This window comes from Agelaius phoeniceus, chromosome 4 (assembly GCF_051311805.1).
Source record: "Agelaius phoeniceus isolate bAgePho1 chromosome 4, bAgePho1.hap1, whole genome shotgun sequence".
Lineage (NCBI taxonomy): Eukaryota > Metazoa > Chordata > Aves > Passeriformes > Icteridae > Agelaius > Agelaius phoeniceus.
The window spans coordinates 20687029-20706697 of record NC_135268.1 but is presented as its reverse complement, the minus strand read 5'-3'; the positions used below and the strand labels follow the sequence as shown (position 1 = coordinate 20706697).

General features: G+C 43.2%; 1 protein-coding gene across 9 annotated transcripts in view; it reads left to right on the top strand.

Moving 5' to 3' along the window:
* Positions 1 to 19669, top strand: part of FAM13A (family with sequence similarity 13 member A) — a 125597-nt gene that overhangs the window by 57513 nt on the left and 48415 nt on the right. For 7 of the 9 annotated variants that reach the window (XR_013182009.1, XM_054632746.2, XM_077177058.1 and 4 more), the window contains exon 7: positions 13001 to 13042. Coding sequence is in view for 8 of the 9 variants with exons in the window: in XM_054632746.2 (XP_054488721.2) it covers positions 13001 to 13042 (42 nt within the window). In the remaining variant the exon portion in view is untranslated. Of the gene's footprint in view, positions 1 to 3766; positions 3900 to 13000; positions 13043 to 19669 lie in introns of those variants that run through there. The other 2 variants (XM_077177060.1, XM_077177059.1) reach the window with 1 other exon arrangement.

Genomic DNA, 19669 nt, shown 5'->3' with positions numbered 1-19669 from the left:
TAAATTGATGGTATTGAGTAGCATCCTAAAAGCCCTCAGATTTTGTCAGACCAGAAAAGATTGCCTTTCTTTTTTTTTTTTTTTTTTAATTTTTGAATAGTGTCTGATTTGTGTATGACTGTGCAGTGAAGCAAGGGATAACTGTTTTTCAGGAGGCAGACACAACCATATCCTCATAAAATCCATTATTTAGATCACATATCTTGTATCCTCTGGTGCTGTTCACAGATCCTCTTCTCTTGTTGCTTTCTATGCTGAGAAAATTACTTGGTGTGCAGCAAAGTATGAAAAGGAAAGAAAGAGGAGAAAGCACTTCTGTAATGATGATTGACAGGAGACTTCCTTCCCAAATGTGCAGTTGTTATTTAAACTTTAATGGAGAAAAGTGATTGTTCATATTTAGTTCCAGCCAGTGTTTTTCTTCTTTTGTTGAAACTCAGTAAGAAATTTACAAATCAAATAGTTTGAACACAGGTGTTGCCTTGGTGTAGGTGCTGAAGTGTGGTGGTATGTGTTGGTATTTCAAGGGACTTTATCATTTTTATTGTTATTTGCTGTCTATTCTCCTGAAGTGTTGTCAATACACTAGGGAGCATACAGTCAGTGGAGAGGATGCTGTGCCTGTCCTGAGAGAGAGTTTTTCCTCATCCTCTGTTTCTGTAGTTGGTAGTACCATAAAGGGCTTCTGTGGTGCATTGTTGGTGCCAACAGATGAGTTTGGCTTTTCTGAGTAATATAAATGCAAGAACTATGTGAACTTGCAGAAGAGGTTTTGTCTTCTTTGTTTAACATGGGAGAACAAATGCAACAAGTACAAGCAAATCCAAACCAAAATGTTGTATAATCCCAGGTTTTATGTGTGCTAGCCCAGCCTGAGTTTATGCTAGTTAAAAAAAGGCATAAGAGGGCAAGGGGAGGGTAGGAATTCCTGCCTCTGACAAATAGCAAGTTGGTTTTACCGTCAACATCTGTGTGAAGGAAGTGGAATTGTTTGGAGATAAGGCTGCAGCTTTCTGGCAGCTTTTGTCTGCCTGCTTTGTGCCACAAATAAATCACTTGTGGTCCCTACACATGAACAGGGGAGGTGAAGAATTAAGATTTGTATTCTTGTTTAGCAGCTGAGACATTCAAAGGCCTTTTGAGATGGTGTGAACTGACCTAAGGTGACATGCATCCTCTGCTACCACTTTTACCAATGGTTGGCCACAGTCCTCAAAAGGAGTTTTAAAAATTTCACTCTGACATTTCTCCATGTTAAAATCTTTTGTTGCAGTGTCTGCAGCTGCTCTCAAAGTAATTAAACCTTTGGGAAACCAGCAGTGTTAGCAACCAGCTAGCATTTTTTCAGCTTTGGTCACCTTTCTTTCAATGATTGCTGAAGTTGTGTGCCAGTAGGTGCAGGGAAACATGAGCTCCTGTACCTCTTCTTAGAGGTTTTGGCAATGTTGAAAGAGACATAGGAGGATGCAAAGAAGAAAGCTGATACCCATTGAGGGAACTGCAAAAGAAGAGAAACAAAAGGTGGATCTGAAGGTGTTGAGGGCTCAAGGAGCCCTGCAACTTTACTGTTGGCATCTGGTTAATTTTAGCATGATGCCACAAGCTAACCTTCTTCACTGATGCTAATCCATAAATTAATCTTTCTGGTTATTACAGGATCTCCTTTTGTTAGTGAATTCTTTGTCAAGGAGCTTAGTACTTTTAAGCTTATTTATACAAGCAAGTCCCATGGAAGTTATGACAGAATAGCTAGTGTATAAATTAATAGTACAGCAGCTATTTGAGTTATTCCACTTCTGTTTATTCAGCAAGCTGCTCTGGAGAACCCTGACTCCTTGCCCATGTAGATGGGTCCTTAGTTAAATGTGAAAAATTAAGTTTTTTTAATGGCATCCCAATGGTAACACTCAGTTTATAGAAGTGTAATAAACTATGAATAATTATATGTGTATAAAAAAAAGACTGGCCAGGAAAAGTCAATTTGATTTATTGTTGAACTGTGAAATAGTACAACATGCTTTTGTTTTATACTGTAGTAGTTTTATTTATCAGGGTAAAATCTTTCTCTCATAGTTTTAGTTGCTTATGAGCACATATGGTGCATTTAATTTAACAGGAAGTCATCAAGATACTCATTTAATTGCAATGGGTAAGAGCAGCCCAGATCCACGATGGCAGCAGAGTGCTTTATCAGCATTGCTGACTTTCCTAAAAAGGGGCCCTGTGCTGTGCCGGGCGTGACTGTCACAGCAGAACAGGCTTGTGCTGAGGCAGTGGGCAGAAGCATTACTAATGCACTTCTTCCAGTCAGCCAGCTGACAGGAGCAGATATTAAACAGCTCAGGGTACTGAAGCTAAGCCACATCTCAATTGACCCCCATGTCTCTGCTCCATGCTGCTGCTTTCTGAGGCTGCAGCTGCCCACTGCTCTTGATTTCGACAGAAAATGCCCCTGCTGGCAAGGGTCAGGATCTCTTGGGCAGCCCTGTGAAATGTCTGATACCCTCTGCTAACCTGGGAGTGTTGGCTGCTTCTCCAAGAAAGCTGGTGTGGCTCATGTTTAGTTTGCATGACCTACATCCCTACAGAGGTGTTCAACATACAGGTACTAAGCTCCTGCCACAGCTTTCTCCTAAGCCAGCACTAATCCTCTCTAGGGTTGAACTGGGTGGTACTACCAATATTGACTTGAATTTTTGACGATTGACATGTGCCATTATGTTTGTACCACCTAAAGTGTTGAAAGGACACTCTTAGTCCCCTTTATCAGATTAGGATCATCCCTTTCCCCATCACACGAAGTATGCAGTGTGATAACATTGTTCACAGGCAGGGCAGCAGCAGAAGTGTTTCTGTCCAGTGTTGGGGGAAATGGAGAGCAATTCCTCAGGGCTTCTGGGCAGAGGAACTGCAAAGGTGAAAAGTAAAACCCTGGGTGTGCTCATTCAGTAGCCATTAAATGTTTTGGTGCAAGACCTCAGTGATTTTGTGCTGTGCATTCTTGAAGGCTGCTGTGTCCCGGTAAGTAACACACCCTTTGTCGGGTGCTTTTGCCGCCGCTCTTCCCAGCCCCAAAATTCTGCCCAATGGAATGCTGTGATTTGTTGTTTCAGAGCAGTATTTGGTCATCAGCCACAGATGTAGAAGCAGAAGTGCTTGAGAACAGCCCTCTGGGAACCTGAGTTGTCTCTTCAGTTCAGATATTAAGGGCAGAAGAGTTCTCTTTGCAGTGGGTCGGAACTGGGTGGCCAGCTACAGCACAAACCTTTCAAACGGCGGTGGTGTGTACCGCAGCACGAAGGGGTCGAGTTCAGAGGTTTTGCCAGCCCTGCTAGACACCGATCCATGGTAAAGGTGTGAGGGCAGAGCCAGAGCAGCCCCGCTAGAGTGTCGTGGAGCTTTGCGGGGCTCTGTGTGCCCGGGGCACCGCGCCTGCCCTTCCCGGAGCGGAGCGTCGGGGGAGAGCTCGGGAGAGACTGGGGCGAGTTTAGGGAGAAGGGCGGTGGGTCACCGAAGGGGATACAGAAGACTTTGTGCAGTCTTTCTGTTGAAAGGAGCCATTAGCCCTGAGCTTGTGGCATCTTTTGCAGGCCCAGAACCGAGTGGACATCAGAAGCCGCTTTTGGTTAACCTGTGCCTGCCGGGCCCGGTGGGGCGAGCAGGGGCAGGGGCCGCGGCGGGTGTCGCAGCTGGGGGCCGGGCCGGGGCTCTGGGCGCTGGGGCGGGCCCTCGTCAGCCGCCAACCCGGGCCCTGCCGCCCCTTCGCCCCTCCCCGGGGCCGGGCGCTCCCCGCGGCCAAGCGCTGGCGGCGCTGCGGGCGCGGCGAGAGGCGCGGCGGGCAGCCGGGCGGGCAGCGGCTCCATGGCCAGCATGGCGTGCGAGGTGATGCCCCTGCAGAGGTACGTGTCCGGCCGGGGCGAGCCCGGGGCTTCTGCCGGGCTGTCCGGCACGGGGGGGCCGGGACTCGGACCGCCCTGGGAGCGGGGATGCCCGCTCGGGAGCGGGATACCCGGCCGCGCAACAAGTGGGGCTGTTAGCGGATCTCCGGGGGTGGGAGATCTCCGGCGTCCCCGGGCGGAGATGGGGGTTCGATGTAGCGCCCCGAAATCCACACGGCTGTGGATTTCTCTGTCCGGGGTAGGAGCAGCTCTCAGGTTAGAGGGACCCCGGCCAGCCCTGGGTGTCCGGCGGCTCCGGGCGATGCCGATCCCTCCGGCGGCTGCGGTACTGCGGTGCGGGAGCGCGGCCCCTGCGCACAGCCCCCTCCGGCTGGCAGCTCGCACACCCAGCCCGCCGCAGCACGGGCGACAGGTTTAGTTTTCGGAGAAAAAGGGCTGGGTGTTTCCAGGGTGCCGGCGCACACCTCCCTTCAGCACCAGCTGTCAGCAAGTACCTGTGCTGGCATGTGCTCCCGCCACACTATGGCAGGGACAGCTGCAGTCAGGCTTCTGAAATGGCAGGGCACAGACCCACTGCGGGGAGGTGTGTACACAGCCCTTTCACTGGGTCATCAAATTCTTATTTTTATTTTTACTATTCGTTCAGTTCTCAAAACTAAGCAGTCCAAATCTCCCCTAGTAGTATTTGAATGGCCTGAATATCAGTCTTTCTGCAATCTGCGAAACAGAAAATAAAAAATTGACCGTGCCATTTCAGCACTGTGGTGGTGCTGTTTCAGCAGAAGCTGCAGAGTTGCTGCTTACTTGAACACAATAAAATAGTAACTGAAATTGCTGCCCAAACTGTTGTTGCCTTGATAAAGTGCAGGGTCTTCTGCAGGTAGGTGTGGAGAAAGTCTCTTTGGCACTATTGCAGTCGTGGGGTTCCATGTTGATGACTGCAGAGAAACAGAAATATGGTTTGAATGTCTTAAAGAAGTGGTCATGGTGCATCATTTCTATTTGAAGAACCAGTCTCACATAATATCTTTAACCTTTCAAGGATCTGACTGTCCTATCAGGGGTTGGAACAAGTGGTTGTTATTGTGCTCTTGACTCTTCACCCCAGGGGAAGATAGGTTTCACAGGCTGGCTGTAATTAGCCTCTTTGTTATTGCAAGGACTAAGTCTCGATCAGTTAGAGATGCAGTCAGCACTTCAAAAATGAGGCATTTTCTTCAAGCTCCTTTAAGCCCTAAGCATGGTACAGAATTGGTTTTGAGTTTTTCATTTAAAATAATTCACGCAATTCTGGCTCCTTTTCCATCTCCTTGATCTATTTTTAGGCTATGTATACTGTACTTTTTAGCACCTTGGGTTTTTTTGGCACAGATTACCAGATCCTTTTACAATGGCATTCTCCAGGTTGCACCTTTATTTGCCTGTTCTTCCCTTCCTCAGGGCAGAGTTTTGCTGGCTTTGAGCATTTTTTGTCAGCTTCAGGAAAGCTGATACCTCCAGTATTGGTTAGTACCAGTGTGGATAGCACTCTGTTTGTGGTTGCTGTGGGGTGGACAGGCTGATGTTGCTGTTCCAGCTGAGGACAAGTTGCAGTGCATGGTTCCTGTTACTGGGTTTAATCAGAGTAGTGGCACCCTTCAGGTTCTGTGATTTAGGACACATGCCAAGCTGAATCTGTCTCTCCCTCTCAAGGAAGGGAATGAGCTGCCTGCAGTAATCACACTTGGTTCCCTTCCTGGGTGAGTGAACTTGCCCCTGCCCATCTCCTGCAGGTGCTGTGCTCCGTGCTCTCTTTGGAGCCACGTGGCTGGCCATGCTGTGCCTGCCATGGAAACCCTCCTGTGCTGAAGCAGTACAAGTGTGTAGCTGGTGTGTAAAACTTGGGAGAGGGAGAAGGGCTCTGTGTCTGCCAAGATTTGTGTGAGCTGTGAGTCTGTCTTCCAGAAGATCATATAAAGTGCTTGCATAGAGCCATATGGACTATAATGGTGTCATCCTATATATAGATGTTTGTGGAAGGGCATGTGGTGGGTATGGTGTCCTGCTGTGAAGGAGTGACAGTGGGCATGTCAGGGTTATGTTTCATTGCATGGGAAGAGGTGGAAGGCCAAATGTATTGAATCCTCACTGCAGTAGGTGCTATATTGCCCAAGCACTGTAGAAGGCACTGGTGAATGTCACATGGATTGCATCACTGATTTTTCAACTTACCCACCAGTAATTGTCTCTCCTATTGCTATTAGGCTACCATCTTTTCAGAATAGCATGAGCTTACTTTGGTATCCCAGCTTCCTAGTCAGAGTGCTACTAATGCTGTTAATGCATGTTTCGATTCATGTATTCTAGCTCAGTCTATTGCAGATTTAACAACAGCTGTGCAAAGCTGAGGCCTGTGGTTGCCTTTGCCAATAATATCTGCCAGTTTCTGTAGGAGATAAGGAAGGCAGGTACACACTTGGGCTTTGTTTGTGATCGGTGGCCCCTGTTGCTTAACAAGTCAAGGTAGCAGAAGAGTGAGGCCATCACAAATATTTTTAGCAAGTGCATCTGGAAGCAGTAGGGAATGTGACTGGTCTGTTTCTAACCCATACAGCAGCAGTTGTCTGGATTGTTACCAGGATTGTTTGATTTACCTTATTGGTTACCAGCATTGTTTGATTTACCTTACTGGTTGGTTCATTTGGGATCTTTCACAAGTTCCCAGCAGCTTTGCCCAAGAACACTGCTGTATTCCCCCACCTTTTTTTTGTTTGTTTGTTTTGGGAGGGGTGGCTGCTGTGTTCCCTTTATCAGATTTGTGAACATTTTTGTGTTTAAGTTGTACATAAGTAAATAAATCTGATCTTTTGGACTTTGCTATCACTTTCTATCCAAGGTACTGGGAGTGCTTGACAAGCCCTAATGAAGAATATTCTGGAATATGGATGTGAAGTATGCTCTCTGAGGGTGGAGAGAACTTGAGTCTAGTTTTTTCTTTGTTTGCTTTGAGTTTGGGTGGGTTTTTTCTTCTGGTGGAAGAATGAAGAAAAATTTAAACTTGTGGCTCTCATCTTCCTCAAGTCAGAGCTTGTTAGAAAATGCTATGTGAGTTTTATGTCTTCCAAGCTCAGATTTGACCCCTGTCTTATCACAGCTGTGACAGGTGAGTGTAGAAGCTTGTGGAAGCTCTTCCTCAGTACCACTGGGGTGGAAGGCTCTGACTAAAAGAGGGAATTGGTGTGGAAATTTTCTTTGGTGTTTGTCTCTGGGGTGTCCACCTGATTAAGCAAGAAAATATTAATATTCGCCTAAAAACTGGCCTCTTAGATACATTTATTTGAAGTGTGCAAGCTTTTAACAAACAATCCTGCAACTGAAATCACTGGTTACCTAGTAACAGTTCTTTGCCATTATAATGCAACAGGTATGTGTGTGTTATGCAACTTCACTGTTAAATTCTGAGAAGAGGTGAGACTTTGGCTGGTACATTCATTCTGCCTCTTTCTGAGCCATTTTCTGATTTTACCCTAGTGAGGACCATTGCCAAACCACAAGTAAAAGAAAAGACATTGCCCCATCTTTCATAATAAGACCCAAGTAGCTTAAGAAGTAAAACAACTAAAGTGAGCTGTTTAACATTGACGTCATTTTATAAAAGATAAACATATTTGCAATCTAGAAGGATAGTAAGCAGAAAATAATTACACAAAATTATGCTGTCAAGGGCTCCGGGATATTCAGGTATGTTAATATGAATGGAAAATCTACCTCTTGCTCACAGTGGCACTTAATCAGCAAGAAGTTCTGCTCACTTCAGCTTGCCATGGGACAGCCTATACTTCTCTGATCTCTAATGTTGCTTTGAAGTAGGAGGAGGTGTGCAAAAAGCCTTCAGTATACTTTTTTTCCTTTTCAGGTAATATGCCTCAATCTCAGAGCCTCCTCACATACAGCCTGCACAGTTATGCCTCTGGATAGATGCCTGTGCATTGTAATTTATTTGAGAGATCTTTAGGAAAAAAACATGCTGAAGAAACAGCTTTGAGGAAGATGATGAGATCCTTTGGAGTTTAATATTTAAACCAGTTCACCCGCACCCAAGTAATTGGAGATATTTTGCATAGTATGATATTTTTGCACAATACGTGAGTTCAGAATAAAGAAGTTGAGTTGTCAGCCTTGGATTTTGACGTGTGGCTCATTTGCTGAGTAGTTTACTTAATTTTCAGTGGTATGCATGGTTAAGTGTAAGCACAACTATTGTGAAGACTGGAGATAAACATCTGAAACAACACATTATGGTTTTGATTTATTAAAGTTACTCTTCAGGGAAAATGGAAATGTTGGCATGGAAATAACTCTCACAGGAAAATAGCTGTTGAGCATTTGTTTTTTAGACAGTGCATATATGGCATTCCCTCCTCCCCTTCTGTTTAAGGATATAGAGCAAGGGTGGCATTGCTCAAGGATTGAGGGTAGGTGCTGACTTTAATGATGGCCATTGTACCACTGCAGTGTTAAAGATGTTAGATTAAATTTATGGTTAATCTTGCATCAACGATGGTATTATTCTTTCTTCTTTTGCATAATGTGCCTCAATATTTATTTGAAGGAAGTTTATTTTGAAGGATTTATTTGAAGGCAAAACCTTGTGTTGCCTGCTATTTCTCATTTGCAAAAACATTGCCTTTTACCCACTGCTGTGAAGCACAAGCTATGAGTAAATAGCTCTATTGAGAAAATAAGCATGCAATAAATTTTCATGAGCTGTTTCAATCTTGCATTTTTTTGCAACATTGAAATAACTTTTATGGGGAAGTGACTTGGGTAGGTGAAAAAGTGCTGAAAAATTTGTAAATAAGATGAGACCTTCAGCAAAAAGCACTACTGTGGCCTCAAAATCAATGTTTCCTTGAAAATCTTTTTAGTGTTGTTGGTGTTGAATGTCATAATAAGTAAATAAACAATATTGTTAAAATTCTCAGTAGTTGCAAAAATTGTATTTTAATCCAAGGAGGCATAGGTGCTCTGAATGATGAGAAAAAAAAAAAAGAGGGAGATAAGTTTGAAGCCATAAGAAGTCTCTCAAACAATAGCCTTCCTTCTCCTCCCTCCAAAACCTGCATTAACTTTTGATATCATTAGTAATTTGATGTCACTGAATTTTTCAGTGGCTTTTTGTTTGATTGCATTAAGAATAAAAGCAGCTGTTTCTTTGCATTAAAAAAGTATTCTTACTAAAAACCAGCTGCATTTCTTTCAAAGTGGGGAATTTCTGTGGTAGAATAGAAAGGGAGCCATTCCCTTATCTAACATTTGAGGTCAGAACAAACAGAGCCTCTGGCAGGGCATTAGGAAAACATGACCTTGGCTGAGCAGCAAGACCCTGCCAGTGTCTAGGCCCTTCATCTCTGGTGCAAAATGTTGACCCATGAGTCAAAGTACGTTTTCATAATTGTAAAAGGAAAAAAAAAAATCCAACCAAAAAACCCCACAAAGCCGAAATCTGGAGGTTTTTTTTTTTAATTTAATCAACTAAATGTCCCATTTAAGTTTGAAAAGAGATGTGGAGCAGGAAAGCAGCAGTAGCTTTGTAGGGGAGGTTCCAGTACCAAGAAGCTAAGACAGAAGAGCTGCTGCTGGTTAAGTGCAAATGGAACAAGGAGGAAGGACCCTGAGCCACTCTGACCTGCAGTGGGAGCTCAGGCCAGCGAGGAGAGGGCTGAGACAGGGGTATTCCTTATGCACCTAAATAAATTGGGAACTTCCCATCTAAATGGGTGTTCTGCGGCACGCTCAGCACCTCCCTTACTCTGCCTGCAGGGCAAGATGATTTAAAGGTTGGACTTGTTCTGAGAGGTCTTTTTCACTCTCAACGATTCTATGGTTCTATGAGATGTCAGAAAAAAAAAGCAAAACAACAAACATGATTACCTGTTTAAGAATGTGAGGAGTGAATGTCACATTGCCTGTAACATTCCTGTTGCAAAAGAGGGAGGCAAAAAAGGATAACTCTCCTTCTATAATGGAGATTCATCATTTTACAGTTAGACTTCACCCAGGCTTTCTTATTTCCTTCCTCAAAACCAGAAAGGATGTGCCTGACAATCCCAAAATGTGCTAAACTAACTGGTGGGCTAAACTGGTGTTCCTTCCAGTCTGACAAACTTATTATTATTTCAGTGGTGGGCACAAACATACATAATATTACTTCTTTACCCATGAAATAGTTTGTTGTGGGTTTTTATGTTTATTTTGGTTTTTTTTTCTTAGTTTGGCTGGTATTTGTTTTGGTTTTTAGCAGGAAGGAAGTTGCCATGTAATCTCCCAAGTATTTCATGGAAGCGATTAATTTCTGTTTAATCCCTGGATTTAGGTGAGCTATTTATATGCTTGAGAAAAAAGAGGCTGCTGTATTTTGCACTCACCTGCTTGGCCAGGTAATCAGTGATAGTTGAATAAATAACTGGAGTTTTATTAAGTTATTTCATGCCTTCTGAACATAAAGCATACGTAAATCTAGGCAAAACTTTGAGGATAAAAAAAAATCCCAACCAAACAAAAAACCCCCAAAATTTAATTCACTGCTAAGCCTGTTTGTCTAATGGATAAGTTCTTTGCTGGGCAAGGAAGAAATTTAGAAGATTTTTATGGTTTTGTCAAAAGTCTGGATTTCATACTAGTTAGGTTGGAGGTCTTCACCCCAGATTCAGCTACTGCTCATTTGGTGCACATGTGAAACTATGAACCACTATTGAGTAAGGGAGGTTTTCAACAGCTACAATTATTACCAACCGTGTCAAATCTTGAACCTTGATGATCTAAATGAAACTGATATTTGGTTTCTGACTTCTGTAAGAGCTTCCTTCTCTGCCATACCCAGCTAATGGGCTTAAAATATTTTTTGCCCTCAATTTCATTGTATGGGTTGATAAATTTTATGCAGTTAGAAAACTTGCTTGAACTTAAGAGGCATCCAGTTACATTTGCTGTGGAAGAAAGGGAAGGAAATGCAAGAGGATTCAGAGTCCCTGCTGAATACTACTTTTCCATCTGCTCTGTCAAAACAAATGTTGGGAGCATAAATGTAAAAGATTATTTGGACTTTGTATGATTGTGCTGCTTTGATTTGGAAGTTAATTACAAACCTTGAAATAAGGAGGGGTGCTTATGATGGAAAAGAAAGCATGGTTGGTGTGGCTTCAGCAGCTGCCACTTGTACATAAAGCAGCATTTGGTGTTGTCATGTGAAGTTGCATTAGTGCACAGAAATCTTTATGGCACTGTGAACTTTCATTTATGTGAGAAAAAATTTTTCATGTTTTCTGTCCACTACTTGGATTTGTTTGCATTGAGATTACAAGTACAGCTATTAATGCAGTGAACTGAACATAGCATAAAACTTCATCAGCAGCTTTGTGAGTTTAAAGTGCTTTCTTTACACTTCAAAACTACTCTGTGAGTGCCAAATAGAGTGATAGCATGCATGCAGGCTGGGAGACTGCATGCCATCAGGGGAGGGAGCCTTACCTGGCAGAGGGTCCTACCCATGGCTCTGTTGCAGGTTGTCTTCAGGGAAGGCAGTAATGTGTATTTCCATGTTTCCATCAACTTTTTCTAGGCAGTCTGAAAGCTGTAGCAGTTTCTCATGAAGACTCTTCAGGTGCTGTTAGCCTCAGCTGCCAGGCAGGCACTTTCCACCTGCACTGCTCTGTGTCCTGCCTGCCTCTGGGAGCAGCAGCAGCAGCAGCTCTGGGCACTGCAGCTTGTTCAGGCCACTGAAGGCAGGCTTGTGGAAGTGGCAGCAAGGTTCCCAGTAGCAGCTGTGCTCCCAGTCTTCTTGGGGAGCTGCTGAAAGCTGTCCAGGCACTGTTGCCTTTCAGAGGTGATGAAGTTTTGGCAGGCCACACTGATTTCAGAGGCAGTTTCTCTTCCTTCCGCTCTGTGGTGTTTGGTGGTACCCTCAAATTGGGTTTCCTGCATCTTGTCCTTTAAGGTCTTTTCTGTAGATGTATGTTTGTGAATCTTTCCACATTCTAGTTGGGAGGTTGAATCCCTGTGTTTATTTCTCTGGAACACTGGCTTGCTTATCTGTCAGCCTGCCTTTTTGACTCCCTTGTATCTTGCCTTCTCCCTTATGCTCTGCTCCCCTCAGTGAATTTGGAGTTCATATTTGTGGATCTGTTTAACATTGGCTGTGTTGGAAAAAAAACATGGTTAAATCTGCTTCTGACTCTGTGCAGTGTGAGGGCAGGGTACTTACCTGGCTGCAGGCCAGTTTCAGCTCACCTTGCTGAGGGAGCTTCATGCTGGCTCCAATGGAAGCTGCAGAAGGTACCTGAGTACTTGATTTCCTAGTTGCAAATCTTACAGAGATGTTCCTTTCCCCTTTATCAAGTGTTTAGAGCAGCTTTTATAAGCCAATAAATAAAATCCTTTCAAATTCAAGAGTTCATGTGTGTTGCTGTGCCCCAGCTCATTGCTACCCTTGTGCCTGCACAGGCACAGTGAGCTGCATCAGGGCTGGTAAGTCACAGCTGATGACTAAAACACAGCTAAATGTTTTGTCAGGGGACCTCCATACCAGCCAGTGGCAATCCCTGATCTCAAGCTACAGAAATGTCACTCAAATAAACTTTCCACAGGAGTGGTAAAACTGGGGAATAGGTAGCCTCATGCATACACATCCATGGCCATTCTTTGGTTACTCAAGATGTCCTTTGGTTTTTTTTCCCAAATTTGGCTTTAATAGGCAGATTTTTTCATTCTGGAGCAGCAGACAGCAAAGGACTCTCTTGGTTTTCCTGGCAAAATGCTTTATTGTTGCTATGGGAATAGCCCTAGCACTGTTGCAGAGTCAGAATGACCCCTGGCTGTCTAGCAGGAGATCTGTTACGCCACATCTGTGGACATTGGGAAATGAGTTGGATTGCCAGGATTTAAGGAAAGTAACTTAAAGCTTTCTACCATGCATCAACCAGAGGACAGAACAGACTTAAGTGTTACCTCTGTAATGGGTGCAGTTTCAGTTTTGTTGTCTCTGCTTTTTAAGAGTGAGTATCTTGAGCTGCAAATACAAGTCTGAGCTGCATACTAACTTACAAAATATATTTTGTTTTTAGCTCCCAAGAAGATGAGCGGCCTATGTCACCCTTCTACGTGAGGTATTTACTCCATTCTTTTCATTTATTTTTCTGTGTGGGATTGACTCCTTATTGGAATTAAATGTGGGGAGGGGCTCAGAAGTGCTGAACAGACTGCAATGCAAGTGAGCATTAATTTTACATTTGTAATTATTGCTCAGTTAGTGGCATGAGTCTTTGTAGATAAAATCTCTGTTGTGATTCTTTTGTATTTAGAGAGGAGGCCCAGGGTTTAAGGTCTTTATGACAAGATGGACGTGGTTTTCCTCTTTTCTTTGGTTTGTTATGTATCTTAGATGCCTGAGTAGCTTATCTGTAGGCACAGGAGAGAGTGCTGCTACAGGATTTGAGGAACTGGCAGCATGTGCTGCTCAGAAAGAAACCAGGAACCAGATGGTGAGTCAGCAGCCCATCCAGTTCCCTGCTGCAGCCTAGAAAAGCAGGAGAGTGCCTGGGTACCCAGCAAGCCTCACTGGAGGGAATGGTGCTCATGCTGCATTTGAACAAATTGTTTCTTGTTTTGCCAACTGGAGGGCAAAGTCACTGCTTGTAAAAGGGGTCTAATTCTGTTGACATCTGTGAAAGTTTGCTCTGCTTGCTTCAGTAGCAGGCTCAGTTCCAGTGCTTTCATTTATACTTAGTGGAAGAACAGGAGCCAGAGCAATTAACAGTGAAGGGCTGCAGAGGAGGAAGGGCCAGATATTATAATTGGGTTCTTTCATCTCTACAGAATTTAAACAAATAAAAAGAAATCCCAGTGGTGCTTTTTGTGAGAACAGTGATAATTGGAATTCTTACAGTGATGTCTGAAATTTGTTAATCTCTAGTGTAGAGTCCTGTTTATCTTTGTAGCTTGGGGTTTTTTTTAAGAATTTTTCTAATATGAAGCATAGAAGGAGTGCAGTTAATGCATACTGTGCAGAAATGTCTGTCAGTGAGTTGTTCATGGACTAGCCTGGTTCTATGATCCTGTCTGCCTTTGGGTTGATACACTGTCATTCCCTGCAATCCATTTGTGCAGATGTTACTCAGTCTGTACCTCAAAAGCTCCAAATTGTCAAAGGAGATTCTGCCTTTTCCTTCAGGAGATTATTTTGTAGCTGCATACATACATTCCCCTGTCTCAAATTTTTCCCTGTTTAAATCTTCATGTCTTTCCATTGAAAATTGTCTGTCCCTTTGTTTTTCTTTCTGGCTAAATGTGACCTTCAAATGATTTTAGGGTTTCGTTACATTTCCATCTGTCTTACTGCTCAGAACTGTCCTTCCAAGCCCTTTCCTGGATTATAGAAAGATGATCCATGAAGGAGATTCTCTTTGGCTGACCTTGTCAAGATCACCAAGGAGAGATGGAGTACAAGGAGTGGATCTGAGAAAACTGATACCAAAGCAGGACATTTCTGAGAGGAAGGGAGCAAATTTGAACATCTTAAATAGAGATGTAGGCTTATGAGGGGGGAGAACAAAGACTGAGTGTGTCCACTGAAATGAAGGGATGGGTTTCCATGGGAATCTGTCTTGCAAATAGGAAGGGAACCGTCAGCAGTAAACACATAGCTGGGGAGTGAAGAAATGGCTGGTGGGAGCAGAGAGGGAGCCACGCACCTTGATACACAGGCTTCTTGCCAAGCCCGTGTCTTTTGTAACATTGCTGGGATACAGTTACTTGTAAATAAAGGGAACAGCTTGTAAGTCTTGCTTCTGTTTGTAACACATCGGAAATCCTGAGGTCAGTTGCCAAGTGCAGTTAATTTGGCAGGAGAGCTGGTGCTGGCTGGGCGATTCCTGGTGCTTCAACAACTGAGAACTTGAGTGGGTGGCCAGTTTTTTCTGTGTAACTTTGAAAGTTCAGCTTGTTGCCCCAGAGGCTGTGCATGACATATGTAGGAATTGCATTTCACACCATGGGCAAGGAAGGGAAGACTGTCTGCTTTAGCTGTTTGATGGTCAAATCTATTTCTATTACTACCAGCCACACTTACATAGCTTGAAATACTGCTCAAGTAATCCTTCAAGTGAATCATGAATATTTGGGCACAGGGCGGTCACTGCAGTGTGAATGCAGTAATTCCATATAGATAATTATACAAGTTAAGTAAGTGGGAACAAGAGCTCTTTAGCTTCCAAACACTGCATAATACTTGGCTCTTGCCAGACGGAAGGAACATTGTGTCCCTCTGTCATGGTTTAACCCCAGCCAGCAACCAGCTGCTTTGCTCACTCCCCCACCAGCAGGATTTGGTAGAAAACTGGAATGGTAAGAGCTGGAAAAGTTATGGGTTGAGATAAAGATAGGTTAATAGGAAAGGGCCATGCACACGAGCAAAGCAGAACAAAGAATTCATTCAGTGCTTCCCCTGGGCAGGCAGGTGTTCAGCCATCTCCAGAGAGCAGGGCCCTGTCACATGTAATGGTTACTTGGGAAGGCAGATGCCATCACTGAAACATCCCTTCCCCTTCCTCGTTTTTCCTCCCACTCTATACACTGAGCATGATGTCACACGGTCTGGAATATCCCTTTGGTCAGTTTGGGTCACCTGGCCTGGCTCTGTCTCCTCCCACCCTCCCATGCACCCCTAAATTCCCTGCCAGTACAAAAACCAGAAAAGGCCTTGGCTGTGTGTAAGTCCTGCTCAGCAATAACACAAACATCTCCGTATTATCAACCCTGTGTTCAGCACAAATCCTAAACACAGCCACATACCAGCCACTGGGAAGAAAATGAACTCTACCCCAGCCAAAACCAGCACATCCTCCATTAGTCAGTTTGAGTAGAATCAAATCAGCCTTGATTATTCAGTGCTGTACTATGTCAGCTAACAATCGAGATGTTTCCCTGGTTGATGTTTTTAACTATAAGACAAGTACCAAAGGTCTTAACTTTTAAGTCAGAGCTGTCAGAACACCACCAATAAATATACTGTTTCTTAAAATGACACAGATTGGTTGTTTTTCTTTTTCTTTCAATATTAGGTAAGTCAAGACTTTATCACCACTGCTACTTTGTAAGGGAATAAAGTCTGTGGCAGTATGAGAGTAAGCAGTAAATGAGACAAAATGTGACATGGGTTTGTAAAAAGTCGTAACACCAGTACAACCATGTTATTTTTTCAAGGACTTTCCAGAGAGAGGAAGAAAAGGAAAAAGAAAGACCTCATCTGTCTGATGTCAGCAAGATGTTTTATATCATGCCATCTATATGGAAAAAGTGGGCATGAGTACAAGAACATCAAGATGGGTAGGGAGGAGGTGAGATGTGTAGATACTGCTCATAGGAGAGGAAGGGGATTGCTGCTGGAGATCCTTTAGTGCCATGAACTTCTTTTCCTTGATAGCTGCTAGCATAATAAAGTTCAATCATGTTCATGAATTGAGCTTATAGCAGAAATTTAGGAGGGTGAATGGGTTGGCAGTATCTTCTGGGAGAAAACATGTGACAGTGAAATATTATATAGAGATATATAGATATATGTATAAAATATCTCCCTGCCATATATATATATATGTTACTTTTAAATATATTTATAAAGATAAGCATCAAATTTAAGATATATACTAAAAGAAATAATAACATAAATAATAAAGTCATGTACCTGAGGTCTAATAATGAAAATCTTTGCCCTGAAAGGGGAGTTCCTCACATTTGGAAATACCAGGGGAAAAAAAAAGATGTGAACATAGTTGTTCATGGAGGGATGAAAGGGAAGTATGGATAAAAATACTTAAGTTGAAGTAATCACATGACAGTGGATATATAAAGGAAGTATTTTCAGTACACTTAGAAGTATGGATACCCTTGTACAAGAGACAGGTGAGCTTTAAACACTTTCAAGTCACTAGTGTTCCAGTAGCTTTAGGTTTGTGAAGATGATTAAAGAAATGGGAAGACTGTTACAAGATGGAGAAAAGAGCATGGAGATCCTAGCTACTGTAAGAAATTAACCAGAGTACACATATTCCCCCTGAGTTTATACAGAGATGGGAGTATGTTTATATTAATAATGATACTGATGATACTTTATTAATCTATTTGAGCAGAAAATTATTAATTTCATCGCTGGAGCCCTCTCTCATTGGGCATTATAAGGATGGTGTCAGCTTGACCAGTTTGGGAGACCTGGGGTTCAAATCCATTCACCTATTGCTGACCAGAGTCATCTTCTCCCTCTCTGTAGTCCTTGATTAGATAATTTGTTGCTCAGCTGTGCTCAGTACCAGGCAAGGAGATTTCTATAGTGTTAAAAGAAGGGGAAAGCCTTGCTAGGTGATGGATTGTTCCAGGGAGTCATGCCTGAAGGGCATTTACGTTCCAAAACCTTCTGTAATAACAAAACCTTGTGGTAAAGGGAGTTGACGTTGTTAAAAAGTGCTCCTTGTATAATTCCTTTGTGAAACTCTGAATACCAGCTGCAGGATGTTTGAGTAATCAGTACTGAGAAACACTCAGCAGTTTCAGGTAATGAAGCAGCAAGTCCCTGTAGCACAATTCCACTCCACGTATGCAGTGAGTTCTCAGCAGACAGGGAATCTTCAGGTATGCTTTGTGCTGGCCTGTGTGCCTTAGATGTGATACTAATCATGTAGATGCTTTCAGGGCAGCTCCCTGTCCTGAGATAAGCCAGAGTGATGTCACAGGGGAGAAAAGCAAAAGCTTTGTAGTGTGGAGCTTCCTTGTTAACATTCAGAGCATTAAATTACAATGAGACCTGACATCACAAGCAGAGCCAAAGATTGCATTAAATACCCATGAGTGCTGGGCAAGGCATTGGACAGTTTTGCCTGGTTCTTTTCCTAGAAGTACTCCTGCAGGCATTATTCAGTACAACTGGCTGTTTCTCCTTTTAACAGTTTTTATTTGAGACAACTCTTTAAGTAATGCAGGTCAGGTATTCTTACCCTGAAGTTTATTGGGTAAGGTGTTTAATGCTGTTTGTTCTCAGGTCAGTTTCCTGAAGAAACTGGAAAACTTTGCTCTGGATTTCACACCTGCTCAGAAATTTGCTTGGCCACCTTCACACTGAACACTTCTCCCTGCAAGGGATGTGCCATAAGAGATCCTAAGTGCACAGGAGTGCTGGGCTCCATCACAGATGTGGTGCCTGTTCATGTCCATCACACCTGCACTGGCTGAAAGTAACCACCAGGCCACTGGGTGTCCCTGCTCTGGGTGCCTGGCTGCCATGCAGGTCTGAGGCTGCCTGGGGATTATTTCCCTGCTCTGCAGGGGAGCCTGCACTGACACAGCCATGCAAATTCACTAAGCTGAATCACGGGGCCTCTATGAATCCCCTGCAGGGTTGTCTCTGCTCCAAGCGGTAGGTGTCAGTGTGCATCTGTCATAAAGGAGATGCAAGTGGAAAAACATTAGGAATCCTGAATAAAGTTGCTTTTAGTTGGGTTAGTTCTCTGTGTAGTAACAAAGTAGTGTAAAAAATAATTTACCACGTTTAAAGGAGGGATAATTTGATCTGAGTTTGTGAAAGTGAAGGTGCTGAGAAAATAATGAAAGCATGTCCTCTGTGTGGTGGGACATCCCTGTAACTAAGAGCACACCCTTTTTGTTTTTAAACTCATTATTTTCATATTTTGTATGCCATCACAACACTTCTCTTTGGTGAAAGTGTGTCAAATAAAGTAGTTGCCTTGAAATGGATCCCACATGAGTTTGCAGTATTGCATGTCACAGTGTGGAGAGTGGATAGCATTTAGACCATATAAATACCTATGAATAGGAACTTCCTAGATCAGGGATTGAAATACTATGTTCAGGACTTCAGGAATTTCCCATCTGTTATGGCAAAGCCATTTAAATATCCTCAACCTTGCTGGAATAGCGAAATGGTAAAAAAGTTTTTGCATCTATCAAAGCTTTCTTACTGTTGCACTCAGCTTTTAAAAAAGCAAAAACAAGAACAAAAGCCACCTTTGCTTCCTGAATCAAGCAGATGGACTGTAACATGTCAGCAACAGGTGACTTTAATACCAGACTGCAAGTATAGCTTATGAATTAGGCCGTTAAGTATTGTCAAGAATTAATTAAATGACTTCATAAATGAAAACCCAGTCTGGGAAAACACTGTGCCAGTATGTCAGTTTCCTAGTTTGCTCTGTTGGATGTTTTTTTGTTGCTGTTTTTGTCTAGATGCTAAGATATTTTGCTCAATTGTGGCATGAATGAAAGAAATCAGGAGAATATCCAACTCATTGATATCTGACATCTGCTATCACAGGATGCCCAACACAGACCAGACAAGCTGCAGGTATTACATGAGATAATTCTCACTCTGGTGCACATCTTTTAAACTTAGGGAGGACTAGTTAGGAGGTGCAGGTGAGATTTAATGGTGGTGAAAGATAGCACCTTCTTGTCCTTGAGGCTGAAACAGAAAAAAGGAGGCCATGCAGTAAGAGTTTGCCTTATGTGTGAAGTAAGACATTATCTAGAGCTGATAGAGCACCTCTGAAAGTGAGCAAAAGACTTGGGTAAACAACTTAGACAAAACTAGGAAGTGCTAGAGGTCAGACTTCCCAGAATGAAAAGCATGAGGGTCATAAGAAATCAGTTCAAAAGTTCATGGCACTCTAAACAGCTGTGTGCCTTTATGCAGATTTTCTGGCTGGCTTTCTGAAAGTAAAAGTCCCCCAACA